Source organism: Dothidotthia symphoricarpi (assembly GCF_010015815.1).
Source record: "Dothidotthia symphoricarpi CBS 119687 unplaced genomic scaffold P153scaffold_12, whole genome shotgun sequence".
Taxonomy (NCBI): domain Eukaryota; kingdom Fungi; phylum Ascomycota; class Dothideomycetes; order Pleosporales; family Dothidotthiaceae; genus Dothidotthia; species Dothidotthia symphoricarpi.
Window position 1 is genome coordinate 840,130 of NW_022985019.1, and position 26,293 is coordinate 866,422.

The following is a 26,293-nucleotide window of genomic DNA, read 5'->3' on the forward strand; positions in this document are numbered from 1 at the left end:
ACCCAAAGATGGAGCATGTCAACATGTCGTCGCCGCGAGAGCCGCCGAGAACGCGGATTTAAGATCCTCCAGGAACCGCGCTGCGACGCCTCTGCCCGCCATCTGCACCCGTTCCGTGCTGAGGGTGGTGTCGCCGTCTTGTGCGTCTGCTATTAGTAGGAAGTCGCGACCAGCACTTGCCGGATCGCTGCACCATCAGCCCTCTCCTCTGCCTTCCCGCCCGCTGCCTTTCCAGCTTTCCCTCACTCCCACTCCCACTCACCTGCGCCCCCCGAAGCCTAAAGCCGCCGCTCTCAATGTTGTCGCGCGCGCATTTGTCCTGGTAGCGCTTCACCTCTAACATCCACTGCAGCAGCCTATCAACTCGCGCCTGAAGCCCCCAAAATGGCGACCAGCCTGCAGTCCATGGCCACGGGCATAACAGACCGCTCCAAGACTCTGATTAACAACGATCTGAAGAAGATATGCAAAGAGGAGGGCGTGGCTCAGACGGGAAACAAGGCCGCTCTGCAAATGAGGGTGGTTGGCCGTACGTCTCACATGTCTCCAGCGCGCAGCCTCTCTGCGCCCTCCAGTCGCTAACCTCACCTTCACCAGTCATCCAACAGGCCGTCCTGAAAAACGACGCCGAGGCTTTGCGCCGGCTGCAACATCGCGTCCAAAACCGCGGCGAAGCCCCGCTCGCCAATTCCAGCAGTCCTGCGGCCTCCTCAGTCCCTCGCCACTCTACGCCGCCTACGACCACTTACAGTATGGCAAATGGACGTGCGGCCCCCGCGTCGTATGCGCCAGCGTATCAGCCACCGCAAGCTCCGCCTCGTACGCCTTCTCTACCTCTCGATGGCATCCGGACCATGGAACTAAGGGTGATATAGGACCTACGTACTTTTTCAAAGATAGCCCGTTCTTCGAGATACGCGAGCTGCTCCTGGGAAACACTGTTCTCGAAGGTTCGTCTACTCTCGAATCTTACAAACCTGAGGCTTACCCAAGACAGCTTCTCCCAGCCATCGCCAAAACTGCACCAAAAACCTGATCCTGAACGAGCAAGTATGTGGGCGTCTCAAGTCGGATCCAACACTGCGAGTCTTGCTGTTTTCTGCGTTGGAACAACCTCTCGCGCCTTATTCGCGCCTAGACATCACATTTCCCTCGCAGATAGAAGTGCGCTTAAATGGTGAGGAAGTCAAGGCAAATTACAAGGGGTTGAAAAATAAGCCAGGCTCGACCCGCCCCGCAGATATCACTGATCTCGTCCGTACCACTCCCGCCAATCACCGTAACACTCTAGTCGTCACCTATGCGCTGACGCAGAAGGCAAGTCAGAAAGAGGTTTCTTATTCCCCTGTGTTCCTTTTGCTATGATATTATGTACTGATTTTCGTCACAGAAATACAACTTGTTTGTCTACTTGGTCAAAAAGTTTTCTGTCGAAGAATTGACACTGCGAATCACCCAACGAAACGTCATCACGAAGCAGTCTGTACTAAACGAGATGATGAAGAAGGCCAATGATCCTGATATCGAGGTCGGTTCTAGTGTCATGTCGCTGAAGGACCCTATCTCCACATTACGGATCAGCACACCGTGCAGGTCAACGATATGTACTCATAATCAATGCTTCGATGCCGACTCGTTTCTACAACTACAGGAGCAGGCGCCCACCTGGACTTGTCCTATCTGTAGCAAGAGCGTAGCCTACGAAGGCCTAGCAGTCGACCAGTACGTCGAAGAAATTCTGAACAAGGTCAGAAACCTTGACCAGGTCACGATCAAGCCAACAGGCGAATGGACGACTAGAAGCGAGAAGTCACCACCTAGGCATAACGGATATGGTGCTCACGACGACAGCGAAGACGATCTCGTCGAGATTCAGGACTATCGCGTTAGGGCGATCAAAACTGAGGCTGCACCCACACCGACGTCATTGGGCACACCTCCATTGCCCTCCAGGGAGACATCCACAGCCCCTCGATCCAGTACAAAGAGGCCCATAGAGGTGGTGGATCTGATATCAGACGATGACGAACCGCCAGCAAAAAAGGTAGCGTACAGTACCCCCAGCAGTCTTCCCGACCCATCACGTCGGTACCAGTTACCTCTGCCAAATGCCTCTGCCCACAGCCGTCCATTGCCACCCTCATATCATAGCACATCTTCGGGCGCGGGATCAAACTACCCACACTCTCCTTCAACCCCCCCAAGCCGTAACGCATACGGATCATCGTATAGGCCACCCCCACCTGGTTCGCGGCTCAACTACCCTGGACATGGGACGTCAACATACCCTACCTACCTCGGCTCTTCCCCTTGATTTCATATGTTTTGTGTTTTTTATCTATCTATCGACGACGTATGACTACTTTGTACTTTGCTAATACCGCTATGGCTGCGCAGGGCAGAAGATGAAAGGTACTGGGAATAACAGCTATCCTTTCCACTTGGACCTGGAACCAGCGCTTCGCAAGGACCCACACGTAAGTTGATCCGATAGCCTCTTTTCTTTTGGTTTTCCTTTTCTAGTGTGGATCTTAGCGTCAGGCGTTGATTGGGTTGTGGGGATCTGGCGCTCGGTGGAATGGGGATTTGGTATACCATGGCATGGACATGTGCGTGCATTTTGACGGATGTAGTGGAGGGATGTGTTAGTGGGGAGTAGGCTGGATGGAGGGGAATTTGCAAGGGAAGCGGAGAGGTGGATATGGCACGTACACAGATAAGAAGCCCGAGGTGGCTCTCTTAATTAAGGAATAATCGGACGAGAAGATAACAGTTCCAGGACTATAAATGATTGCTTGCTCATGCATGCACACACCATGTACGAGGGAGTGTGACCTCCTTCAATTAACTAGTTCACTCACAACTGATGCCCTTGAAAAGAGTACTTCGAGTGGATCCAATCGCGTGATGATGGCCTCAGCATGGAAGTGCTGGAATCAGTATCACTCCCAAGCAAAGAACATAACGCAGCAATTCATAGCAGTAGCTGCCATGCTCCTATTGGAGATAGTAGTACATTCCAATATGTCAAGTCTCACACAAGCAAATTCAACTACTTATTGGGATTTCTGGATACGAAACTCGATAATGGGCTCTTGAATTCAAGATATGTACAATAGCCGATCTAGAAGAAAAGAAAAATTGCAAATCTACTGTCGCGCCTTGACCACGGGCGTCCATGCAGAGTACTTGTTCTTGACTCTGCTGATCATCAGTACATATTCCTGACGTCGCGAATTGGCATACATACGTGCTGTAGGGTTTGTAGCCAGATCGCGTCCAGGTCAATGTAGGCCTGTGCTCCTTGGGCTCCCAGACGCGGAGTTCACGCTGTAGAAGCTTGTCTTCGACAGGGGACTTGTCGACCATGTACGACATCCAGGCGTGCCTAAATAATGGTCAGATGGATCTGCTTGGCGAACGCAAATTGACAAGATATATTTCGTACCATCCAGGCTCGATCTGAGAGCTACGGAGAGGTCAGTATAAGGTCATATGTTAGATAACGGGGCTTGACGAACGGGTCGAATTCATGGTCCTTGTAGTCGCACCAGCGGGTTCGCACTGCAGACCCATCAACCAAGTATTCCCATGGCAAAACAAGCAATCAGCTCACGGGGAAGCTCCTCCTCCAAGTTCTCGAAGAACTTGTTGCCGTACTTGTCCATGCCGATCATGGTTCCGGCTTTGGTATCACCTGCACCCTGTCAGCACTTCCGCCCTTTCCCCCAACCTTTCCATCCAAGCATACCGATATGCTACAAGCGCGAGCGGCCACGGTCAGTCGTCTGCGAGCGTATGTGAGAGAGCGCGGGGGTGTAAGCGTACCGCCATCTGGTGGCCATATTCCTGTGCACAAAGGTCAATTAATGCTGCAAATGCCACAGAAGCTGCGAGAAACACTCACCTTGAAGCCGATCTTGCGCAGATTGCGCAGAGTCCTCATAAGCGTCGACATGGCTGCGTTGTAGTGCTCGATGATAGTCGCGATGCTCCGACGTTCCTGCTCGACTGCCCGCCAAGCCGATACACCGCCTTACCTATTGCGTAGCTAGTGCGGCCATATCCCTGCCCGTCCACTGCTCATGCGCATCAAAACTTCAGGAGCATCGAAACAGAGGGCCCGCACATCGCCGCATATCAGTGACCCAGGATGATAATTCGAAGCGTGCTCAGAGTACAGGCACCGAAAGTAGCGGGGAGGCGGTTCATCCGCATACCGAGTCGACCTGCGAAGACTACGAGGAGATATTCGACTTCGAGCCCGGCAATGGCGTCAACACCGCAGAGTCAGGCTTCTATGTTGGCGACTATAACTACGGATTTGGATAGGATCGCGCCTAGGTTTGAAATACAACCAGAGCAGATTACGATTATTCAAACGCCTGCTGAGTTTTACAAGACGCTTAAGGTGGGTGCCGATGCACATACTTTCCTTTTTCGATCAAACTTCCCTTCGGTCTGTACATGAATGTTGTACAAGTTGATCATTTTTACATTTTTTTCTTGGTTATGTTCACGCGTCTGTCTGGTGCACTTTCGAGTTTTTTAAAGTAGTTTGTTTCGTCCAGTCCTTCCTACGTCTCGATCTTTACTATACTTTCCTGTCACCAGCATAGTCTCCGGAATTGTGTCTTTGCTTTGTTACAGAAGTTTCAGTGTTTCCTGCTTGTGACATACCTGAGAGCGCGCACTTTTGAAATGGTACATACTAACACCACACAGGACAAGATATCCAATGCCCAACACCGTATCTACTTATCAACCCTTTACATCGGCAAAACAGAACATGAACTTATCTCCACCATTCAAAAGGCCCTGCAGCGCAACCCCAACCTGCGCGTCTCCTTTCTCACTGACTCTCTACGTGGCACCCGCGAGACTCCCGACCCCTCGTCTGCTTCTCTCCTCGCTCCCCTAATCACCGAATTTGGCGCAGAAAGAGTCGAGGTCCGCATGTACCATACACCCAACCTTACCGGCCTACGAAAGAAGTACATCCCCAAGCGCATCAACGAAGGCTGGGGTCTCCAGCACATGAAGCTCTACGGCGTAGACGACGAGATCATCATGTCCGGAGCAAATCTAAGTTCAGACTACTTCACCAACCGCCAAGATCGCTACCATCTCTTCCACTGCAAACAGCTCACAGATTATTTCGCAAAGGTCCATGCCGGCGTCGCAAACCTCTCCTTTGATATTCAGCCCTCCAATCTCGAAGGCTCGGGCGGATACACCATGAAATGGCCGTCCTCGAACCCCGCTCCCTCGCCCCTAGAATCCCCCTCAAAGTTCAAATCCTCCGCATCAAAACACCTCTCCCACCTACTCACGCCCTCAAACTCACCCGTTCCCGCATCACCAACCTCACAAAGAACAACAACCACAGCAACCACAACAATCTACCCAGTCCTCTCCCTCGTCCCCCTCCTCGACACCTCAACCGAGCTCCCCGCGCTCACCAAAATCCTCCAGTCCCTCGCCACCCCGCCCCTCCACCCAAGCACCTGGACCTTCACAGCAGGCTACTTCAACATGACGTCCTCATTCCGGCGCCTCCTCCTCGCGACACGCCCAGCCTCCGGCACAGTCCTAACCGCACACCCGCACGCAAACGGCTTCTTCGGCAGCAAAGGCGTAAGCGGCATGCTGCCAGACGCCTACACGCACCTCGCCAAGATGTTCCTCAAGCGCGTGCGCTACGACGACCTCTCCGACTCCATCACGCTGCGCGAGTGGAAGCGCGGCCGAGTAGACGAGGAAGGGGGGTGGACGTACCACGCCAAGGGGCTGTGGATTACTTTCCCCGCGCAGCAACATACTGCCTCCACGCAACAAACACCTTCTTCTGTAATAGAAGAGCAGCAGGATCCTAGCCTTACTGTTATCGGCTCGAGCAACTACACCAAACGCTCCTACGAGCTCGATCTCGAAGCGAATGTCATCATCGCCACCTCGGATCCGGGGTTACGCCGCCGGTTGGGCGAGGAGGTGAAGTGGCTGGGCGAGTACGCGAAGCCCGTTGATGAGAGCGAGTTTGAGAAGCCGGAGCGCAAAGTGGGTGTTGGTGTGCGGTTGAGTATGTGGGCTGTGCGGGTGTTGGGCGGAGCGTTGTAAAGTTCAGCAGCACAAAACTATACACGAATACCGTACCGAAGATACATAGAAGAGGAGAGATGTACATTAGAAGAGCTATAGTAAAGTGGGTATCTAGTATTGAAAGTCGAAAAAGTAATAAGTTCAAGGAAATATCCACCGGCTCGCGCCCCACAGTATAAACGTCTAAACCCTATTTCGTACATCTGAAAATGACAGGAAATCTTCCCCTCCACGTATCAACCCCCTTCTGGGATCACGAAAAGAGCTCTACCCGGTCTCGGCCCAGCAGTTCCGCGTAACCTGCCAGACCACCAGCCCTCGATCTCCAACTACCCGACCCATAGTCTTCCAGAAGCCGTCGTCGCCAAAGTCCATGTCGTCGAGATTGAGATGCCGCCTGTAAGTCCAGACCTCTTCAAGCAGAATCTCTTCTCTTGAAGTAAGGGTTTGGAAAGGCTTTAGGAAATATGCGGAACGAGGTGCGACCAGGTATATAGCGCCTCGGTCGAGTCGGGGTAGTTTGCGTGTCCGACAAGTCGGCAGAGCCTCTTTGACCTTGTTTAGCATCTGTTCGCCAGGGATGCCCATCAAGTCGACCGTTGTCAACTCCTCGTTTTTTCCGTTTAAGAGCCAAATCGGTGGACTGTATGTCTTCCACCAGAATGCATGGGTGACTGTCTCGTTCGTTTTCGCAATGTGCATCTGCACAGGAACAATGCCGCCTTGATGGTAGACACCCATCAACACACCAAGAACGACATTGAAGATGATCCACGTTGACAATCCCAACTTCCTAAAGCGAGAACTTGGAAAGCGGATGGAGGAAAGTATGAGTGGCACGGCGGGGAGCAAAAACCTGGCTTCCTGGTGAGGGAAGATACTGAGCAGAGCGGTGCCGGAGAGTGCCGAAACCAGAACCGGGGTTAGATGCGCTCGGCGAATGAAGAACAGCAATGGAAATGCCGGGCCGAGTAATTGCGGGAGATTGACCAGGAAATGTTGGTATCGTGGGTGGATGCCATGTTGGGCAAGGTTGGCCGAATCGGAATTGTAAAGGAAATTGTTGAAAGGAGTAACGACTGGATTTTGGAAAGCTTTGGAGAAAGTAAAGTCGCCAGGGGTATAGAACGCCGTGTCTACGCAGATAGCAAGGAAAGCTGTAAAGAGAGCGGATAGCGCGAGAAAGACCAAGGAGAATGGCCTGTCCAAGTTAGTAAGGGTCTAGGGAAATAGCGGGGTGATACTCACTTGCGCAGGAAATGCGGCAGCAAGGTCAACGAAGGGACAAGTAGAAAGGCAGGAAACGTGATGCGGTTGAATATTCCTACAACAAACATAAAGCCCAAGAGGGAGGAGGCCAAGATGCCAGAGCGCTTCTGCACCTTGCGTTAGCTGCAGATCGGCAACGGACCGAAGCGGGCCTACCTTGTCATTCAAGATCCTCTGGATCAGAACCAAACTCCAACACACAAGCAGCGTCTCGATGCTGTTGGAGAAAGTGTGCGTTTGGAAGGTCCATGTCACATACGATGACGCAACCAGCACAACGGCAACGCGTCGAGCGCGCGGAGACTCGACGAGCTCATGGATGGCCCAGTCTTCCATGACGACGCTCAGGGTGAGCATGAGCACACGCAGAGTCCAGTATACAACCGACGGCGATACCTCATACCCAAACCCCTCCCAGAGCCAGCGCATGTTGTACATGGGCAAGCCGTAGGCGAGCCATAGTGGGAAGGTGCTGCGGATGGGGTGCGTGGATCTGAATTCCCATGTTTTGTGGACGGGGTATCCAAAGACGCGTCCTGGAAGCCGTCAGTCGCCATGGTTCAGGAACGCGCACTTTGAGACGTACCTGCTATGACTTCTGGGCCCTGGAAGTTCTCGTCTGGGTGCAGGTAGCTTGGCGAAAGAGCAAAGTAGATGCGCACCAGAATCAACAGGAAGTAGATTCTCCTCGACATGGCTGGAGATCGAGTGCGTTTGAGGGTACCGAGGGGCAGCGCAGTGTCATGCCTGGGTATCGTGTGTGTAAATTTGAAAAAAACAGGATCAGCAGAATTGTGTTGGCTAATAGCCCCGTCGACTGTTGACAAGCCCACTCAAACACATCCACGCGGAAAGGGGCACCAGTGAAGGCAAAGATGATTCGTGTCACCTCGACACCTCGTACGCCCGATTGGTGTCCTGCCACACCTTCCCGGAGGAGAAACAAGCAGAACAGCAGAGGGAAAGCCTGTCATCAGACACCCTGGTCAGATGGCCGTCGACCTGCTATCTCGCGGAGTTTAGGCCACTGTAGCCGGAACCAAAGAGTGACGTCACGTGTAGTGACCAGACGCGCTTGACTTTCATGCCCAATGCAAGGAGTGGCTTGAGTGTTTGTAAATCGACAGGAGGTCCGCACAGATGCGCCTCGCTATGTAGCAAACTTGGTGATTCGACTTGTCGAGAGATATCTCTGCAGCCGTCACAATCAAAGGGCATACTGCATTGTTGTGTTCCACTGTGATAAGTCTACCATATTATGACCGGAACAACAGAGACGGGTTCTTTCGGCGAATTTGAACCTTCTCACAGGCGTGGTAGGTACCTTTGTACCATTTACCCAGAGTACGGCACTGGGACGCCTGATGAGGCGTGGAGTCATCAATCGCCTTTGATTGAACATTGACGGTCCCGCGGTTTCAGAAGGGCACCTGCACGAACGCACTGCGACTGTTGGTGTTTACGAAAGCGTCAGCGATTAACAAGTACAAGGCTGCAGTGAATAGCAATCCATGAATCGTCGAGTGAAGACAGCTTGTCGTGGTTTCCCAAGTTTCGTGTGACAAAGAGCCTTCCTTCAGTGGCAGCCTTGCGCCTTACCTTTTGCGGGAGCGCTAGCTGAGCTGCTCATGTTCGCTCCCAAGGTTGTCTGCTGTCTGCCTTCGCCTTGCAAACGCTCGACCGGCGCCCATATAAACCGCGCCTCTCACCACTCTTCTCTTTCACCAGCAACTCCCACGACCCCGCCCACGACTTTTATCGGCTTCATCACCGCCCGCCTATCCACACACAACAGCTCTACCCCACTTCAACCTCACAACCACCTATACATCACTCACAATGTCCGACTCTGCCAAGCCCAAGACCGAGCAGGTCGTGAAGATGACCTGCTCCGATGGCGCCGACGTCGAGACTAAGCGCGACATCGCCGAGCGCTCCATCCTGATCAAGAACTTGCTTGAGGACTTGGGCGGCGAACTGGAGGAGCGCATCCCCATCCCTAACGTATGTGCTCGCCCTCCCCGCATCGTCGTCACTCAGCTGCTGACAAGAGTGCGCAGGTCAACGAGCCCGTGATGAAGAAGGTTCTCGAGTGGTGCGAGCATCACCGCGCCGATCCCGTCCCCACCCAGGACGACGACTCCGACTCGCGCAAGAAGTCGACCGACATTGACGAGTGGGACCAGAAGTTCATGCAGGTCGACCAGGAGATGCTTTTTGAGATCATCCTTGTACGTGTCCCCTCATTATTGTCTTACCGATTCAAGCAGTCGCTAACACCGTCGCAGGCCGCCAACTACCTCGACATCAAAGCTCTCCTCGACGTCGGCTGCAAGACCGTCGCCAACATGATCAAGGGCAAGTCCCCCGACGAGATCCGCAAGACGTTCAACATCCAGAACGACTTCACCCCCGAGGAGGAGGAGCAGATCCGCCGCGAGAACGAGTGGGCCGAGGACCGCTAGATGGAGCTTCGACTCCTCTCCCATTATCCGTACATATGGTGGTTAATGACGGAGTCTACCCGAGTAATTGGGGGCTTCGCTTGCGGCGTTTCGGGGTTTGCATGGTCACGTCATTCTGCGTTTCCATATGATGCCAGGGGATTTATGGTTATGGTCCCGTGAGCAGGATTACCATGGTTCGCACACGAGATGCATTCGTCTACGAATCATGTAGAAAAGAGTCGCTCAATGAGAAATTAGCCCGTTTCCAGAGTTGACTTTCATAAATATGTGACGACTTCGCAAAGTTACTTTTACCCACCCAACCTATCCCAAAGACAAGATGCAGACATGGATGGTCATACGATAGACAAACACATCATGATGAAAATTGTAATGTTGAATTCGTGCTACGGAAAATCATCCCACGTATGCACACTGTCTAGTCAGGTCCCATGAACGCCTATACATTCCGCCTTCTTACACATCTCCAGTCCCCGCATAACCCGCCTACCACCCGCGCTTCGCGAGCTTCTCGGTCTCGGCCATAGTGCCGCAGTTGATACCGACCATCGCCTCACCCAAGTTCATAGACACCTCAACCAACACCTTAGGGTCCTTGTAATGCGTGACAGCCTGCACAATAGCCTTCGCCCTCTTCGCCGCATCGCCGCTCTTGAAGATGCCGCTGCCAACAAAGACGCCATCGCAGCCCAACTGCATCATCAGCGCCGCATCAGCAGGTGTAGCGACACCACCAGCCGCGAAGTTGACGACAGGCAGACGGCCCAGCTTAGCCGTCTCCTTCAGCAGCGGGAAGTCGACCTGCAGCTCCTTGGCGTACACGCGCAGCTCCTCCTCGCTCATGTGCTTTGCGCGCGCGATCTCGGCGTTGACGGTGCGCATGTGGCGCACTGCCTCGATGACGTCGCCTGTGCCGGCTTCGCCTTTTGTGCGGATCATGGCGGCGCCTTCGGAGATGCGGCGGAGGGCTTCGCCGAGACCACGGCACCCGCATACGAAGGGTACGCGGTAGGGGTGCTTGTCTACGTGGTGGACGGCGTCTGCGGGGGTGAGCACTTCCGACTCGTCGATGTAGTCTACGCCGAGGGCTTCGAGGATCTGGGGGAAGGGGCGTTAGCATTTATCCGGGTTTGTAATTGCGTGGTGAGGAGGAGTGAGTGAGTGTTTGAGAAGAGAGAGAAATGAGCGTACCTGGCACTCGACAAAGTGACCAATTCGCGCCTTCGCCATGACGGGAATGGTCACTGTGTCCATGATCTCCTTGATCATCTGGGGGTCGCTCATCCTTGCCACGCCGCCCTGGGATCGAATGTCTGCGGGAACGCGCTCGAGAGCCATGACTGCTACTGCGCCAGCCTCCTCTGCTATGCGCGCCTGCTCTCACATCAGCCAATTGCTCTAAACGCTTGCGGCTCGATTGAGGGCCATAAAGCTCAAGACTTACCTGCTCAGCATTGACAACGTCCATGATGACACCACCCTTCAACATCCTTGCTAGTCCTGCCTTGACGGCAAAGGTTGTCTCGCCATCCTGGGCACTGTGGCCGTTTGTGGTGGGGAGCTCAGTTGCCATTGTGAATGTGTGAAGGGATTCTTGCGACTGCAACTCAATTAAAACGTTGAAAAGTAGTAGAGAGTAAGTGACGAGTCAATTGAAAGGAATTGTGAGAGAGAAATATATAGTGAGTGAGACAGATCGAAGGGAAGATTTGGTGGGGTGAGTCAAGATGTATTACCTGGAGACAATCCCGGCGCATCGCAACATTTTTTTGCCTTCAGCTGCCATCAATCAGCAAAGCTGCGGAGCTGGTGCCGTCACTTGCCCCGCGGTGCTCTAGACCCCGCGATGCGCCCTTTGACACATGAAATGCGCAATCGCCAATCAATTAGCTCGTAGATGTATGGTTCAGGCCCGTGAATTACCGCTATTAGTCAGCGGGCATAGATCACCTTCTCTTTACGAAGTTTGGTTTTCCGAATAGTTCCCCCAAAAAAGTTGTCCGAAATCTAGGTACGGGCAAATGTCTTGATCTTGTATCTATCGCAACACAGAGCTGATGTGTTTTCGAACGCCGAGCATCTTGCTGATCAGAAGTGCGGAGCTGTTATGCGTGCCAATGCCGGGAGCCTACAAACCCTTACAACTTCCCAAGAACGAGTCGGACCTTCTTGTAGATTCCAAGTGTACCGTCTCTTCAGTATGAGGCTGTCTCGCGTTTCAGCCATTCTAATGTGAGATTGTCGCCCTCAAAATATTTGCTGGTTTTCTCAAAGACCTCCTGGTGGTACTCATTGATAAAGCTTTTCTCGTCTTCCGTGAGCAGGCTCATATCAACCAAATTTCTGCAGTGTGGAGTCATGGTGACGTGTTCGAACCCAAGATACGGCTTATCGCCGAACTTGTGCTTCGTTTCGACTTCCCGAACCATGATCATGTTCTCGATGCGGATACCGAACTTGCCGTCCTCGTAGTATCCAGGCTCGTCGGAAATCACATTGCCCACCGCCAGGGAAACTTCAGAGTACTGCACTCGTGTTCCAATGCCAATTGGGCCTTCGTGCACGTTGAGGAAGGAGCCAACACCATGACCAGTTCCATGTCGGTAGTCCAGACCTTCAGCCCACAGGAACTGGCGAGCCAAGGAGTCCAATGCAAACCCTGTTGTACCTTTGGGGAACTTGACGCGTTCAAGCGCGATGTTGCCTTTGAGTACGAGTGTGTATGCTGTGCGCTCCATCTCTGTCGGCTCGGTAAAGTGGAGCGTCCGTGTAGTGTCTGTCGTGCCATCTCGATATTGCGCTCCTGAATCGCACAAGTATATAGCCTTAGGATCAATGACTGCGCACTCTCCCTTCTCAGGTTTGTAGTGGATAACGGCAGCATTGGCGCCCGTAGAAGATATCGTATCAAAAGACAAGCCCATGAACTTTTCGTGTTTAGAGCGGATACTCTCCAGCTTATCCGCACCATCCACCTCGTCGAGTGTGGCCTTTTTGCTGACCAACTGGTCCTCAAGCCAGGCAAAGTATTCACTTAGGGCGGCTCCGTCACGAACATGACACTGTCGCATACCTTCAAGTTCAACCTCGTTCTTGACCGCTTTGGCGTCGCCGACATAGCTTCGTACTTCTTCGACCTTATCTTCGCCGCCTAGAGCTTTGCTCAATGCCCACGATGCTCGGTTTGAGGTTAAGAACTTTCTTGTATCTGTTTCCCCGCGGGTTTCAAATGCCTTCTTACTCAAACTTGTGACATCTTGGAAGATAGCTTCATAGGGCCGGATCGTGACTTTATCTCCCAGATGGTCCTTGACATCCTGGGGTAGCTTACTTTCATCCACGTACAGGGTGACCTCGGTGGGAGTGACGACTGCGTAGGAAAAGAAGACGGGGTTGTATGGGATACTGGACACGATTAGCCATGCTTACAAAAAGAGGCAGATTGTCCATACTCGCTTCCACGAAGATTGAATAGCCAGGCAGCCTCATCAAGCATAGACACGACGAAGCCTAGGCTCTTCTTCTTCTCAAGTTCCTTCCGCAAGTCCTCTATCTTGTCGTTGAAGCTTCTGCCAGAGTACTGTACAGGTTGCACAATGACCTTCTCACTTGGACGAGCAGGTCTTTGGTCTCCCCATACCACATCGATAAGGTTCTCATCGACGGCTTTGTACTCTCCACCCTTCTTCTTGATCTTCTCAGCGAGCTTTCGAGCGTCTACCGCCGTCACTACGCTTGGATCCACGCCAACAATCTTCCCCCCCTCAACCTGGTCGGCCGTCCATTCAGTTATGGTGGGCACGTCTTGTATTCCCTGCTTCAGCAACTCCCAATTGCCGTCCAACTGCTTCTCGGCCTGGTTGAAGTAACGTCCATCTGTCGAGAGGGCCGCCTTGTCGTGCGTGATGACTGCATAGCCAGCGGAGCCCGTAAAGCCGCTGATGAAGGCTGGTAGGTATCAGTAGCTGTCGTGTGCTGCGCTGCGCGATAGGGGATCTGACCTCGGCGGGCGTCACAGGGCGCGATGTACTCGCTCTGGTGGCTGTCTTCGGAAGGAACCACTGTTCACGTGTGAGCTGTCATCCTGTGTAAACTTCTCATGGGGCGTTGGTACTGTAGACATCGACATTGCGCTCCTTCATGAGCTTGCGGAGCTCGGCGAGCCGCTCGGTGGTGTCAACTTTCGCCATGTCGATAGCGCGCAGTGCAGGAGAAGTGTGGAATGTTCTGGGGGTGGGGAAACGAGGGCTGTGTGCTGCACGCACTGTTGTCGCGCGTGTACGCAACAAAAAGCGAGGTAGAGACATCCAGGGTTGCCTTCCGCGTTGGGTAGCTGCACGTCACCCCGCTTCAGCAGCTCTAGATGATCGTCCGGGCGGGCTAGCCGCCACTCTGACCTCACAGCCTCGCCAAGCGCGTCGACCAGACAAACATGGCACCAAAATCAACAGGACGAGACGTGCAATCACATCTAATAGTCTGAGTTCCGCAGTTTCAGCCACTTTTACCCGTAGGTCCGGTCCACCAGTGCCGGTATCAGATCGACCCAAAGGAGCCAGATCCAAGGCACACATCCCGTGTCAGCGGTTTACTATTTCTGCACGTCAGTCGGACAAAGTGGTAGAGCATGTCTTGCTAGAACTGACCGTCGGCGAGCTCATTCTAGGCAAGCCACTGCATAAGCCACATACATGTGAGTAGGCTGAAGCATCGCATTTCTCTTGTGTTCACAATTTTCGTATTCTTCATCACGTCGATCTCGATAACTCATGTCTTGATTCACTTCACTCTTTCGGGATACATCCTTTGGTCATGGTCATGACCCTAAATTTGGTCTCTCCAACACCTCACATTAATCTCGAAAGCTCATCTCCACCTCACCATCTCAACTACTGACAAAATACTAGACCAACATCTGCTTGAATCGCAAGTATGGCGACTCAAGCGCCTCAAGCTTTCCCTCTCAGCTTCGAGGAGATCGAGAACCTGGTCAAGTCACTCTACAATCCCGGTCAAGCGAAGAAGATTGCTCAGACAGAAGCCACGCTGCGAGTACTGCAGCGCTCACCTCAAGGATGGGAGATTGCCAACGCTCTTCTCAAGAGCGATAATGAACAAGTCCGATTCTTTGGGGCTCTTACCTTAACCGTTAAACTCAATGCCGATTCGTAAGTCGTTCCGCCAAAGTACAAGTTTGCTGTTCTCTAATAAGCTCATAGTAACGAATTGACAGAGGAGCATTCTGAACAGCTATTGTCAACACTTATCGTATGTACAGGATTCTCTCCTGTTTTTCCAGACTGACCGCGATCGATAGCATCATCTCATTTCCTGTCCTACTTCTTCTATGGCAACACGGAAAGTAAGCTCGACATTAGCACAGTACTTCACCAAGCCGATTTCAACCTGGACCCAGTGCATTAGAAGCTTGGCTGTTTCGTTTGCGGTGCAACAGCCCGTTTTGGACGATGCCTTAGATAGCCATCAGTCGACCTGGGATATTCTGCCTCAACTCTCCGATGACCAACTTCTGGTTCTACTGGACTTCGCCATGAACCTGGCCGACGAAACGAAAAAGCTTTCTAATCAACCCGAGTAAGCATAATCAGACAGTTTCTATCACAGTAAAATAGCTAATTTAAGCCAGTCGGACGGCACATGAGCGTATGATTGCAAACACAGAGAGCATAGAAGTGCTGCTTCATGTTTCATTCGGTCGTGGCATAAAGTGGTTGTCGATGCCGTCGAGTGACGCGAGCTATGCGCAATATGTACAACTAGGAGAGAAAATCTGCGTGGCTGCCTTGAAATGTCTGACTGTAAGTGCAACATCTCAGACGTATCATATTCGCTGACTTTGTAGGGCTGGATATTTTACGCTCAGTCTGAGTTCAAGGAAGTTCCAAAGAAGCTCAAGTATCTCCGATCGGTGACAGAGCTCGCTTTGACTTGCTTAGAGTACCACGTCGAAGATGCCATGGAGCTTGTTGCCGAAGTACTTGAGAACTATCCAAGTTTCTTTGAGCCAAAACACCACGAAATGCTTTGGTCAGCTATTGCTGGACCGTGGGGCCTGGAGATTTTGAAAAACCTCGATGCTGAAACCGTATCTCTGGCTAGAATCGTCGTCGCCTATGGGCAGATTCTACTCGAATCGAAGGTTCTATACACAGAGCCAGATATACCACATCATCAGCAGGTTATGTGTAAGTAAGAACTAACGGTTCATAGGCCCCATATGGTTAGGTACACTGGCTGACGATATTGCAGCTTTTCTACACGATCTTCTCAAGTACCCTGAACCTGTCGGTGTCGAAGACGAGGTAGCTCCGGTCGTACTTGACTTTTGGAGTAATTTTGTAAGCTCCATTGCAGAGGAGATGTTCAACTACGCATCAGGCGATGAACAACCTCTATGGATGAATACCGCAAAGGCGAATGTATTCCAAGCAACATCTGAACTTGTGCAGAAGATCATCTATCCCTCGTCTGATGTTACCGATTCTTGGGATTCAGATTCGAAAAAGACGTTCAAGGTCTTCCGCGTCGACGTGCGAGACATTATCATGGAGGCATACGAGTCCCTGCGCGACACAATGACTGATCAGTTCATCGACTTTACGTTGCATGCTTTGGAGACAAGCAACTGGCTGAATCTCGAGGCTGGGCTGTTTTGTCTCATCGCCATCTCAGACACGTTCAACGACCAAGCTGATAAGAGTTTGAATCGCCTGTTTGAGCAGCCTCTGTTCCCTGCTGTGTCTGGGTATGCAGGCATTCCTGCTATGACAAGGAGGACTGCCGTCGAGATGGTTGCAGCTCTAGACTCCTTCTTTCTTCGAAATCCTCGCTTTCTGCCACAAGTTCTGCCCTTTCTTCTCACCGCTCTTGCTCAGCCAGCACTAGCACACAGCGCCGCCAAATCATTCGCCTCGCTTTGCTCGGAATGCAGATCATCACTTACCGGGGAACTGCCCTCCTTCTTCCAGATGTATGAACAATTCCTTACGTACCCGACAGCCGAGGAATTCACGAAAAGCAAAGTCCTCGAAGGTATTGCCGCAATTGTTCAGGCCTTGGATTCAGAACAGAAGCAACTCGCTGGTGTAGGACAGATCTTCGGATACATCGCGCAGGACGCCATGCAAGCGATGAACTATACCAAAGAAGGAACCGACGTGGAACAAGGACAAGTACTTGCGCTTACCACATTGAAATGTCTATCAAGTACTGGTAAGGCACTTCAGACCTTGGACGAGGAGGTGGTAGATCTGGCCTCCGATAAAGAAGCTTCAACATTCTGGTCTCAAGGTCCTGGCAAAACCATTCAAAATCAAGTGATTAACTTCGTCAACTACTTGACGCAAGTGTTTCCTGGGAATGGTGAGATCGTCGAAACAGCCTGCAATGTCCTGCGTACCGGATTCAAGGAAACCAATCCTGGACCTTTCGTACTCCCCCCTTCTGCAGCGGTTGATTTTATCACGAAAACTACCGTTCAGACGCCACGACTACCATACGTACTGGACACAGCGTGCTGCTGGATCTCTTCTCACAAGACTACTCCACCCCAAGGCTTTGAGACCCAGGCCCGGCGACTCCTACAACATGATTTGAGCATAATGCAGGCGCTACAGCATCCGCGCAACGATCCGGAAATCTCAGTTGGGTGTATAGAGTTGATCCAGAGCTTCATGAACACAAATCCCCGAATACTAACAGAAGAGCATCCGGAGAGCCTTCAAAGCATGTTTGGCTTCACAGTGGAATCGATCAATTCACCTGAAGTGCTTCCAAAGCGTGCAGCAGCTAAACTGTGGAAGGATATTTTCGAGCTGTCAGGCAACACACACAGTGAACACCAGGGCACGCTGCAAGACATTGTCGCCCACTTTGGCTCATCCGTCACTCTTGCTCTGATTTCGAACGTTTGCGGAGAGGTCGATTACACCAGCCTAGAGCACATCATCGCACCCCTACGTGCTGTCATCAAGTCTGACAAGCATGCAAGGGTATATCTCACAAACTCCCTAGCTGAGCAGCCACTTCTGCTTCGTTTCCAACAAGATCCTGGTGTGCAAGCTATGGTGCGGAAGTTTATCGAGAGCTTGACAAGGTACGTCTCATCAATCTAGCTGTTCATAGATTCTTCGTTACTAACGTATTTACAGGAACGCGAAGAACTCGATGGCCTTCAAAGAAGCTGTCAAGACCTTCTGGCAGAGCTGCAAGCAGTTGCAGATGCAGTTGCAACCACAGATGATGGTCCATCCTGCGCACAGGTTTGGCTAGGAGCCCATACCATACTGCGGGTCTCCATCCTTTCTGACCGTGAAGTAACATCACAAACCTTGACATAGTCGACCTAGAACTCCGCAAATGCTGCCAACATGAATGTCAATCCGAAGGACATTTTGAAGGCTACATTGTCCTGCACCATGGACCGGACGTTCATGCTCTTGAAGCGGTTTTGCAGGAACGATGTTGGGATGATATGAATGCCTTTAGACTCGATGAACTAGGCTTTTGTCAGCTTTTACTCTCTCCCTCGGCATTGATTGTAGATAGCATGTCTGGCATGTCTGACGTAGATCCCAGAATTTGTCTCTGCATGAATCTCCTATGTGGCGATCCTCATCCCTTTCCACGTCCACACCAGCTATAGAAATCTGATTACTCACCTGCACAAGAATGACGCCCAACCCAATCAAAACCGCCAATGGCTTGCTGAACAGGCTGACTCCCAATCCGCCCAGTACTCCAAAGATACTCCCCATGCTGATTTGTCGTATAGCCCGTGGGTTCGCCGCCCCGGATTGAGTGATGAGGGGTGTCTTGGCATCGTGGGTGTATGTGTCTAAGAAATTGCCGGCCTTTGCGAGGGCGGGGGACGAGTCACACAGAATGGGCCGGGCGTGGCGGAATTGGTAGACGAGGAGAGGTGTGCTAAGAATCAGGGGCGTGGAGAGCATGAGACCACGGCGGAGACCGGGGAGGAGGAAGGCCATATTGGATGTTGTTGGTGAGCGAGTAGAAGGGCGGTGGTGTTGGAGGTATGCGGAGAGCTGTTGCTCGATATGGTGATGTTTGATTTGCGGTCTTGGGACGAGACGGGGAGCTGATAGGGGAGAAGTCAATGGGCGACGCGTCTGGAGACTACGGATACGCGGTTTTGACGCTCTGGCAAAAGACAATGGGGTACAAGACATATAATGCTTGGAGGAACGTCGAACTGCTGCAGAGCCGAGCTTGGGAAATGGAGCCTTGCTATGGTGATGTCATTGGCTCGTCGAGTGCGTCGGCTAAGCGGGTTCGAGACTAGAAGCTGGACCCTGGATTGAAAGTCGAACGTCGCGTCTTCGCGACACCATGATGGTGGCTCCTTGTCGCGTTCAATGTCGCTCCTTATGAGGCTTTTGCACACCTTCACACTCATTTGAGCTAACAATTAGGTCTGGAAATCGTAATGGCGCCCCGGACGACTCTTCTCGCGCTCGCGAATCTCTTAATTCCAGTCGCGATTCTGGTCTTTGCGACTGGCTTCTTCCCGTATAAACCTTTCATGCCTGGGCTGGCAGAGTACGAAGAGCTGGGATGGAACACAGTGCTGGGGAAAGGGTGGCAGGAGCCACCCAAAGCACCCTTTGACAAGCTGGTATTTATGGTTGTCGATGCGCTAAGGAGTGATTTTGTGTATGGCGAGGAGAGTGGGATGAGCTTTGTACAGAGGTAAGAACCTTTTCAAACAAAACACTCAATTCCGATGCAACTTGGCTAACTATAATATAGCCTCATTCGAGACGGCACCGCGCTTCCTTTCACGGCTCATGCTACCTCCCCCACCATTACTATGCCGCGTGTGAAAGCCATAACTACAGGCTCCATACCTTCCTTCCTGGATGTGATTCTGAACTTCGCCGAGTCGGACACGTCCTCCTCTCTCGCAACACAAGACACATGGCTCGCGCAGATCAGAGCTAAGCAGTTCGACGGCAAGAACGGCAACCTGGTAATGTACGGCGATGATACGTGGTTGAAGCTATTCCCAGACTTTTTTACCAGGGCAGATGGGACGAGTAGTTTCTTTGTTTCGGTCAGTTACCACTATCGTCATCTTTGTGTATATAGGAGCAATAGAATGCCGATTGTTGATTTGCTGTGCAGGATTTCACCGAGGTGGATAACAATGTGACGAGACATGTCCCTGGCGAGTTACTGAACAGTGATTGGAACGCAATGATTCTGCATTATCTGGGCTTGGACCATATTGGGCACAAGGCAGGGCCGAAAAGGTTATTCTCCCTTTCACCTTCCGAATGACGCGATGCTGATCGACCTGCAGTCCAAACATGATCCCCAAACAAAAGGAGATGGACGATATGGTCCAGACTATCTACGGCGCAATCGAGAACGAGGATCACCTTTCCAATACCCTTTTAGTTCTCTGCGGCGACCACGGTATGAACGACGGCGGAAATCACGGTGGTTCCTCGCCTGGTGAAACGTCGCCCGCGCTCGTCTTCATGAGTCCCAAGCTCGCCAAAATCACCGGAGCTACAAAGAAAGAAAGCCCTGTCAGGCCGAAAAACGAGGGCGAATTCGAGTACTATAGAATGGTTGAGCAGAGTGACATTGCGCCCACTCTCGCTGGCCTGCTTGGTTTCCCCGTGCCGAAAAACAATTTGGGTGTTTTCCTTGAGGAGTTTCTCGGCTTCTGGGACAAAAGTAAGTGTGTTGAGTGGTCTTTGGGTGCTTGATACTGATCAGTGTAGTTGAGGATCGTGTACAAATTCTGTACCGAAATGCGAAGCAGATCAAGAAAATCGTGGGAGCGACATATACGGGAATGAACTTTGACGACAAGGTGCTAGGAGCGGACGAGCTGGGATTCGACTGCTTCTCCCCAGGTGTAGGTGTATTTCGCATACTTAGATATGATGCAAAGCTCACTAGAAATAGGAGACAAGCTTAACAGACGGTCAGGCGCTAGCATGTCTTTGGCAAAGAGCCGTCAATGCAATGGGAACTGATCGGTCCGTCATTGACCATCTCTACAAAGTGAGTCCTGGATCCTGACCATCGGCTACTGTCCAAACTAACAATCCGCAGTTCATGCACGAATCTCAAGAAGCAATGTCCAGCACGGCCTCCAACTACGATGTCGTTCGTCTAGTGCTCGGAACCTCACTATCTCTGCTCATCTGTGTTCTAAGCTATCTCGCGCTTCCTCCACTCCGATCAGCCTCCTCGGCTGGCTTGTACTACACCTTGATTCTCATTCTCTACTCCATCCTTATGTTCGCCTCTTCATACGTCGAAGAGGAGCACAACTTTTGGTACTGGGCGACCTCAGCCTGGTTCTTCCACCTCTTCATCACCAGCATGCGGAAGCAGTGGTTCAGCAAGTGGATTTTCCACCCTGCAATCATGGCGCTGGCTCTACACAGAGTGATCAGGCGATGGAACCAGACAGGGCAGAAATACGCTGGAGCCGATGACATCGTCACGAGCGGTGTTTTCCATGGGCATGGGTCCACCCTGCTCTGGCTCTTGGTGGGCGCAACTTATGTCGATGTTACGCTCCGACTCTCTCGACATGTTGCTCGCTCGGTGGCTACTTTCGACAGTGGCATGAGTGTTCGGGCTGTGGAAATCGAGTCTACGGATTCACATCGCATGGTGGGCACTGTTGCCGTGCTGCCGCTCAGCTGCACGGCCTTCATCTTCAAGCTGGCATTCACGGCAAAAGACGCTCCTGAGCTCACGCAAGGTATCACGGGAGCTCTAATGGAGTGGATAGAGACACTCGACCTCGTCGTTCTCGCACAGACGGTATTCGGTGGGATCGCATTAGTCGGGAGTTGGATCGCGTTTGCAGAATGGAAGCGGTCCCAGTGGAGAGCCAAAAGGAAACGTGAGGGTCACGGCGGTACGTATCACACCCCCAACTCCCATCGAGCAATCAAAGCACTAAACATCCCCGCAGAAATGGCACTCGCCTTCTTCGACCTAACAACCCTCTTCCTCCTCACCCAAACAAAAGCCCACAACATCCCGCTATACCTACTCTTCCGCCTGCAATTCCTCTTCCTATGTAAGTCCCCCCTACCACTTTCCACACAATCATATCCCACACACACCTAACACCCAACACAGCGCTCCTCGACCTCCCCAAAGCAGCAGTAACTACCATCACCCTCCTCCTCGCGCAAACCTCCTTCTTCGCCCTCGGAAACAGCAACGCAATATCCTCCATCGACCTATCAAACTCCTACAACGGCGTCTCAACCTACAACGTCCTAGCCGTGGGTCTCCTAGTCTTCCTGTCGAATTGGGCGGGCCCCGTATGGTGGTCGCTAGCGGGCATGCTGATGCTCAACGGGCGCAAAAGGACGGTTCAGGTTTCCACGTCGCGCGACTGGGTCGCCGAGGAGCGGATTCATCTCACCCGGTTGGCGAGGGGTGGGGATGATGAAGCGCGGACGCAGAGGAAAGGGGATGAGCGGGTTTGGATGCGCCATGTTGCGCTGATGACGCTGTGGACGGGCGTTATGCTCGCGGCTGTTATGGCGGCGTGCACGGCGCTGCGCACGCATCTGTTTATCTGGACGGTTTTTAGCCCCAAGTATCTGTTTGCTATGGCTTGGGGGGTTGCGTGGCATTTGGGTGTTACGGTGGGGTTGGGAGGATTGGTGTGGTGGTTAGGAACGTGGTGAGCAATGGCTCGCTTGGGGAACAACCAAGGTTGTTATGGACGTTGTAGTCGGTGTTTTTTATGTGTCATGAGCGTCGAGTGGAAAATAAAACAGCAGTTTAAATTGAGCATTCACGAGCTGATGGAGACTGAGACTTCACCCGGCAAGGAATAGAAAAAATTGGGTTGCGCCAGTACACTTATGAATAAAATTCATCAACGCCAACGTAAAGAATCGGAGTGGTAGTGAGAAACGCTGACGACCGGAAGTAGTGAGAAATCTTCGGGAAGATGGCACACTGGCAGCTTTTGTCTAGAGTTCGATATTGAGTTGGATTATACTAAAAGAAAGAGATATTGCAGAGTAGCAGAGGGAGATCTTCAGGGTGTTTGGAACAGCAGATGACGACCAGACAGACCACCGAACGTTACTATGTAGGCGCAAGAGTAAGGAAGAATTGACCAAAGAGCCTACCTATCTCTGATCCAGAGAAGAAGCATATGATTTCCCATCAACTGAGCATGGACCTGTACATGAATATCTTGGGGTGGCTGAGTAGGAGGTTGCTGAAACAGCATCTAGCCAACAGGCGGGTGTAGATGTGGACCCAGGTTGTCGCGTTGAACATGAGCCTGCTCAATGAGACTGTTGACCTGGGCTAGATTGAGGTTGGCGGGAACCCAGTTGGCATGCTCTTGAGCAATGTTTCGAGTACCGTTGGAACAACCCTGACCGTGTATCATCGTAGCAGAGTACGCTACGAGACACTGCCAGCAGAAGTTGTGTCGACAACGTTGGCCTGAATATCGTTTTCGTCAGTACTGTAACGGTCGACTTCGTTTGATTCCCAAAGAAAACGATGACCGCAGAACATACAACTCATATGGTCGCAACCGCCTTGCTTCTCGATGTTGACGCCGCATTTTGGGCATGGTTTTGCTCCCATGCTTTTGATGGCTTCCTCGGACTCTTGGTTCTCCTTCTCCAAGGCCTTGCTGCAGCTGCCGGACTTATGCCATGGGCGATTGCAGGAAAGACAGAGCTCATACTGACAGTATGGGCACTCGACTTTCTGCTTACCGCGCCTACTCTTCTTGCAGCCTTCAATCGAGAAGTACTTGCCACATTCGGGCTTGAGACATATGATGTACTCCTCACTGGCTGAAAGATGATGTTTGACGAGAGCTGCATCCCACCTGTTTGTTGTTAGTATTTCAAAGCTGTTACGAAAGACAGAGAAACTTACTCTTGAAATGAGGCTTTGCTAACGACCGACTTCAATGTCGGCACATCCAGCTTGTAATTGCAGTTCCCAAACGGGCAGGCTAGCTCTGCCTCGTTGACTTGTCTATCGACGATCTTCATTTTAAGAATCTTTTGAATGCACACGTTACAGGTCTCCTCGAGGTGTTTACAGGCATTTTCGTCTACTGGCACCTTGAAAGAACGGGCCGTGTTTTTCGTGGTTGCGCAGAGCAAGCACTCCGTCTGCACAGGTCGCTCTTTCTTCGTGGATTGCTTCTCTTCTGGGCTGGACGTAACTTTGGTAGCTTTCTTGGACTCTGCATTTGTCTTGACGACTGCCCCGGCCTTGACACGAACGATGGGCTTGCGAGCAGATCTGCGAGCAGGCGTCCGAGGTTCAGAAGACCCTGTAGACGTGGTGGGAGACGACGTGTCTTCGATGACTATAGGATTGTGCCGTGCTCCGTTCCCCGCATAGCTAACACGACGGTCTGGCCGAGCTTGCAGTCGGGTTGAGGGTGCCATGCTTTGGTTGAATTCGTCGACTGAAATGAGCGTGTAGAATCTGCGAATGTCCATTGAAAGATAAGCCGTCGAGAGGTGTCTGTGCTCCGGTACTGTGAAAGAACAATCGTTGTCTCAGGCACTGTGGCAGTGCTGGCATGTGGTAGTGAGTGAGTTGGGACGAGTGAAGGTGGCGGTCTGTGAATGTGAGCGGATGTATGCGAGGCACTGAGATGTGCTTGCGCCTTCCCTACTCTCAAGCGTGGAGAAAAATAACCAGCTTTGTATGTGAGGTAAGAGCGTTGTACTGCTACTGCCGGGGACCTTCACTCACACATCAAAGTCGAACCGCACACTGCTGTAGCATTGAGACCCATGCCATTACACGACAGCTAAACGTGAAGACTACAAATGAAGGTTGGCATCTGAACATCAGTAATGGCTGGTGCATTGTCGACAATGCGATGTGCCCTGATCATGGTCACTGCCCAATGTAGAAAGTTCCAGATGACTGACGGTATTACAAGACCCTGACCGTCTCAACACCATCCAGCGATAAACAAACCACGCAAACATTGCTGAGTGCGAGATGTCAGTTTCTATACAGTGGCCATTCAACTGAACTTTTTGTTCGGGGTAGTCGATACCGATATTTTGCCATCGTCTGTAGATTTTCTGTCACGCGATCTTTGGAGGAAGCAGGAAGAATCTGGAGTGTTTGCTTCTCTCGATTTCCTTCTCCATCCCCCTCTCGTCTCTTTTGAGGAATATACAAATCACCAACCAATCCCCATAGCACTTCGCACCCTCCCCATAGTCTCCTCAGCAATCTTTTCAGCCTTCTGCGCCCCTACCTCCGCTTGCTCAACCAGCACCTTCTGGTCCCCACCCATCAGCTCCCCGTACCTCTCCCGAATATCTCTAATCCCGCCGTCAATCGTATCCACGACCCGTTCTTTCAGCGCACGCATACTCAAGTCCTTAAGATCTGCCGCCAACTCTTCCGGCGACCCAGCAGCCGCCTCATCAAAATGATACATCAAATCAATGAGATTCGTCACCCCGGGCCTGCTGTCTCGGTCGTAGCTCACCCCTTCAACTGAATCTGTCAATGCCGTCTTGATCTTTCCGTGTATCTCGTCTCTTGAGTCAGTTATTAGTATCCGGCTCTTGGGCTTCGGATCACTCTTGCTCATCTTCTTGGTTGGGTCAGTCAGGCTCATGACTCGCTTAGCAGGGCTCAATAGCGTTTGCGGGACAGCTAGTAAGGACTGTGAGTTGGCATCGGAGGCGTAGAGGTGGTTGAATCCTATGGCGAGGTCGCGCGTGAACTCGAGGTGCTGCGCTTGGTCTTCGCCGACGGGGACGTGTGTCGTGTTGTAGAGCAGAATGTCGGCGGCTTGCAGGACAGGGTAGGAGAAGAGACCGAGTTTGAGAGCATCTTTGTTGGAGGGCGAGGGGTCGAGAGGCGAGGCGTTTTGGGGGAGGGAGAGTTTGCTCTGCTGATGTCAGTATTCATACGCCTATGCTATATAAATTGAATGGATGTATCTACCTTCCACTGCGTCATCCGGCTCAAATATCCCATACTCGCACCACAGCTCAGAATCCACATCAACTCGGCGTGCTGCTTCACGCTGCTCTGCGCAAAGATGATGCTTCGCTTGGGATCAAGACCTACTGCCAGCAGACTGGCCAGCATCTCCCTCCGCCATTGCGCCAATTCCCTTGGGTCTTGTTTTATCGTAATGGCATGCAAATCCACAATGGAGAACAGGAGCGTGGTATCTGGCGACGCATCGTTTTGAAGCTTAACCCATTGTCTCAAAGCGCCGAGATAGTTTCCCAAATGTGGTACACCAGTGGGTTGGATGCCCGAAAATATGACCTGCTTTTTCCCATGCTCTTTCTTGAGGGGCGATTCCGTCGATGCATTCTGCACGCAGTTGGCACACAGACGAAACGGCAAAGGCGCTGCTCGACGCAACGTCCGTAGAGAAAGCATTTGTGGTT

The 26,293-nt window shown here is 52.0% G+C and overlaps 12 protein-coding genes across 12 annotated transcripts; 5 read left to right on the forward strand and 7 right to left on the reverse strand.

The window, feature by feature from the left end:
- Positions 1-384: 384 nt before the first annotated feature.
- P153DRAFT_386683 (E3 SUMO-protein ligase PIAS1) lies at positions 385-2,314 on the forward strand (the record flags this gene model as incomplete). The annotated part of the gene is made up of 5 exons (XM_033670559.1): positions 385-529; positions 598-819; positions 876-950; positions 998-1,332; positions 1,391-2,314. 5 exons carry the CDS (start codon positions 385-387, stop codon positions 2,312-2,314), a joined length of 1,701 nt encoding a protein of 566 aa, XP_033522954.1.
- Positions 2,315-3,149: 835 nt separating this feature from the next.
- Positions 3,150-3,958, reverse strand: P153DRAFT_386684 (NDUFA12-domain-containing protein; the record flags this gene model as incomplete). The annotated part of the gene is made up of 8 exons (XM_033670560.1): positions 3,150-3,201; positions 3,251-3,388; positions 3,449-3,469; positions 3,522-3,564; positions 3,617-3,697; positions 3,752-3,758; positions 3,829-3,849; positions 3,908-3,958. The coding sequence occupies 8 exons, from the start codon at positions 3,956-3,958 to the stop codon at positions 3,150-3,152; spliced, it is 414 nt and encodes a 137-aa protein (XP_033522955.1).
- Positions 3,959-4,270: 312 nt separating this feature from the next.
- On the forward strand, positions 4,271-6,117 carry P153DRAFT_376687 (CDP-diacylglycerol-glycerol-3-phosphate 3-phosphatidyltransferas-like protein; the record flags this gene model as incomplete). The annotated part of the gene is made up of 2 exons (XM_033669683.1): positions 4,271-4,411; positions 4,726-6,117. 2 exons carry the CDS (start codon positions 4,271-4,273, stop codon positions 6,115-6,117), a joined length of 1,533 nt encoding a protein of 510 aa, XP_033522956.1.
- A 55-nt stretch (positions 6,118-6,172) lies between these two features.
- Positions 6,173-8,339, reverse strand: P153DRAFT_397626 (glycosyltransferase family 22 protein). The gene is made up of 4 exons (XM_033671572.1): positions 7,955-8,339; positions 7,525-7,904; positions 7,348-7,475; positions 6,173-7,300 (listed from the first exon to the last, which is right to left on the reverse strand). Exons 1-4 carry the CDS (start codon positions 8,061-8,063, stop codon positions 6,367-6,369), a joined length of 1,551 nt encoding a protein of 516 aa, XP_033522957.1. The 5' UTR covers positions 8,064-8,339; the 3' UTR covers positions 6,173-6,366.
- Positions 8,340-9,064: 725 nt separating this feature from the next.
- On the forward strand, positions 9,065-10,086 carry P153DRAFT_318542 (S-phase kinase-associated protein 1A). Its single transcript, XM_033665063.1, has 3 exons — positions 9,065-9,372; positions 9,429-9,599; positions 9,657-10,086. The coding sequence occupies exons 1-3, from the start codon at positions 9,208-9,210 to the stop codon at positions 9,831-9,833; spliced, it is 513 nt and encodes a 170-aa protein (XP_033522958.1). The 5' UTR covers positions 9,065-9,207; the 3' UTR covers positions 9,834-10,086.
- Positions 10,087-10,267: 181 nt separating this feature from the next.
- On the reverse strand, positions 10,268-11,452 carry P153DRAFT_367686 (vitamin B6 biosynthesis protein). The gene is made up of 3 exons (XM_033668334.1): positions 11,281-11,452; positions 11,028-11,210; positions 10,268-10,934 (listed from the first exon to the last, which is right to left on the reverse strand). Exons 1-3 carry the CDS (start codon positions 11,407-11,409, stop codon positions 10,323-10,325), a joined length of 924 nt encoding a protein of 307 aa, XP_033522959.1. The 5' UTR covers positions 11,410-11,452; the 3' UTR covers positions 10,268-10,322.
- A 579-nt stretch (positions 11,453-12,031) lies between these two features.
- On the reverse strand, positions 12,032-14,026 carry P153DRAFT_386689 (putative Xaa-Pro aminopeptidase P; the record flags this gene model as incomplete). Its single annotated transcript, XM_033670561.1, has 4 exons — positions 12,032-13,241; positions 13,289-13,784; positions 13,838-13,897; positions 13,951-14,026. The coding sequence occupies 4 exons, from the start codon at positions 14,024-14,026 to the stop codon at positions 12,032-12,034; spliced, it is 1,842 nt and encodes a 613-aa protein (XP_033522960.1).
- Positions 14,027-14,527: 501 nt separating this feature from the next.
- P153DRAFT_342437 (ARM repeat-containing protein) lies at positions 14,528-18,128 on the forward strand (the record flags this gene model as incomplete). Its single annotated transcript, XM_033665963.1, has 7 exons — positions 14,528-15,004; positions 15,056-15,104; positions 15,154-15,431; positions 15,484-15,655; positions 15,700-16,042; positions 16,107-17,952; positions 18,008-18,128. Exons 1-7 carry the CDS (start codon positions 14,769-14,771, stop codon positions 18,126-18,128), a joined length of 3,045 nt encoding a protein of 1,014 aa, XP_033522961.1. The 5' UTR covers positions 14,528-14,768.
- Positions 17,942-19,069, reverse strand: P153DRAFT_367689 (uncharacterized protein). Its single transcript, XM_033668335.1, has 3 exons — positions 18,518-19,069; positions 18,014-18,354; positions 17,942-17,958 (listed from the first exon to the last, which is right to left on the reverse strand). The coding sequence occupies exons 1-2, from the start codon at positions 18,842-18,844 to the stop codon at positions 18,202-18,204; spliced, it is 480 nt and encodes a 159-aa protein (XP_033522962.1). The 5' UTR covers positions 18,845-19,069; the 3' UTR covers positions 17,942-17,958; positions 18,014-18,201.
- Positions 19,070-19,260: 191 nt separating this feature from the next.
- Positions 19,261-22,714, forward strand: P153DRAFT_367690 (GPI ethanolamine phosphate transferase 2). The gene is made up of 9 exons (XM_033668336.1): positions 19,261-19,565; positions 19,626-19,929; positions 20,001-20,128; positions 20,179-20,561; positions 20,609-20,745; positions 20,796-20,894; positions 20,946-21,765; positions 21,823-21,930; positions 21,993-22,714. The coding sequence occupies exons 1-9, from the start codon at positions 19,303-19,305 to the stop codon at positions 22,550-22,552; spliced, it is 2,802 nt and encodes a 933-aa protein (XP_033522963.1). The 5' UTR covers positions 19,261-19,302; the 3' UTR covers positions 22,553-22,714.
- Positions 22,715-23,109: 395 nt separating this feature from the next.
- On the reverse strand, positions 23,110-24,301 carry P153DRAFT_376696 (uncharacterized protein; the record flags this gene model as incomplete). Its single annotated transcript, XM_033669684.1, has 3 exons — positions 23,110-23,330; positions 23,408-23,727; positions 23,778-24,301. The coding sequence occupies 3 exons, from the start codon at positions 24,299-24,301 to the stop codon at positions 23,110-23,112; spliced, it is 1,065 nt and encodes a 354-aa protein (XP_033522964.1).
- A 755-nt stretch (positions 24,302-25,056) lies between these two features.
- On the reverse strand, positions 25,057-26,285 carry P153DRAFT_293440 (tryptophanyl-tRNA synthetase; the record flags this gene model as incomplete). The annotated part of the gene is made up of 2 exons (XM_033663896.1): positions 25,057-25,779; positions 25,836-26,285. 2 exons carry the CDS (start codon positions 26,283-26,285, stop codon positions 25,057-25,059), a joined length of 1,173 nt encoding a protein of 390 aa, XP_033522965.1.
- Between the last annotated feature and the right edge of the window lie 8 nt (positions 26,286-26,293).

Coding starts and splice junctions, on each gene's coding strand:
- P153DRAFT_397626 (XM_033671572.1), bottom strand. CDS start 8,063: ATGTCGAGGAGAATCTACTTCCTGTTGATTCTGGTGCGCATCTACTTT. Junction 7,476..7,524: donor AGAGGATCTTGAATGACAAG/GTAGGCCCGCTT, acceptor CGCAAGGTGCAG/AAGCGCTCTGGCATCTTGGC. Junction 7,301..7,347: donor CTGCCGCATTTCCTGCGCAA/GTGAGTATCACC, acceptor TAACTTGGACAG/GCCATTCTCCTTGGTCTTTC.
- P153DRAFT_318542 (XM_033665063.1), top strand. CDS start 9,208: ATGTCCGACTCTGCCAAGCCCAAGACCGAGCAGGTCGTGAAGATGACC. Junction 9,373..9,428: donor AGCGCATCCCCATCCCTAAC/GTATGTGCTCGC, acceptor AAGAGTGCGCAG/GTCAACGAGCCCGTGATGAA. Junction 9,600..9,656: donor TGCTTTTTGAGATCATCCTT/GTACGTGTCCCC, acceptor ACACCGTCGCAG/GCCGCCAACTACCTCGACAT.
- P153DRAFT_367686 (XM_033668334.1), bottom strand. CDS start 11,409: ATGGCAACTGAGCTCCCCACCACAAACGGCCACAGTGCCCAGGATGGC. Junction 11,211..11,280: donor ACGTTGTCAATGCTGAGCAG/GTAAGTCTTGAG, acceptor ATGTGAGAGCAG/GCGCGCATAGCAGAGGAGGC. Junction 10,935..11,027: donor GTCACTTTGTCGAGTGCCAG/GTACGCTCATTT, acceptor CCCTTCCCCCAG/ATCCTCGAAGCCCTCGGCGT.
- P153DRAFT_367689 (XM_033668335.1), bottom strand. CDS start 18,844: ATGGCCTTCCTCCTCCCCGGTCTCCGCCGTGGTCTCATGCTCTCCACG. Junction 18,355..18,517: donor TGGGCGTCATTCTTGTGCAG/GTGAGTAATCAG, acceptor ACAAAAGCCTAG/TTCATCGAGTCTAAAGGCAT.
- P153DRAFT_367690 (XM_033668336.1), top strand. CDS start 19,303: ATGGCGCCCCGGACGACTCTTCTCGCGCTCGCGAATCTCTTAATTCCA. Junction 19,930..20,000: donor CGAGTAGTTTCTTTGTTTCG/GTCAGTTACCAC, acceptor TTTGCTGTGCAG/GATTTCACCGAGGTGGATAA. Junction 20,562..20,608: donor TCTCGGCTTCTGGGACAAAA/GTAAGTGTGTTG, acceptor TGATCAGTGTAG/TTGAGGATCGTGTACAAATT.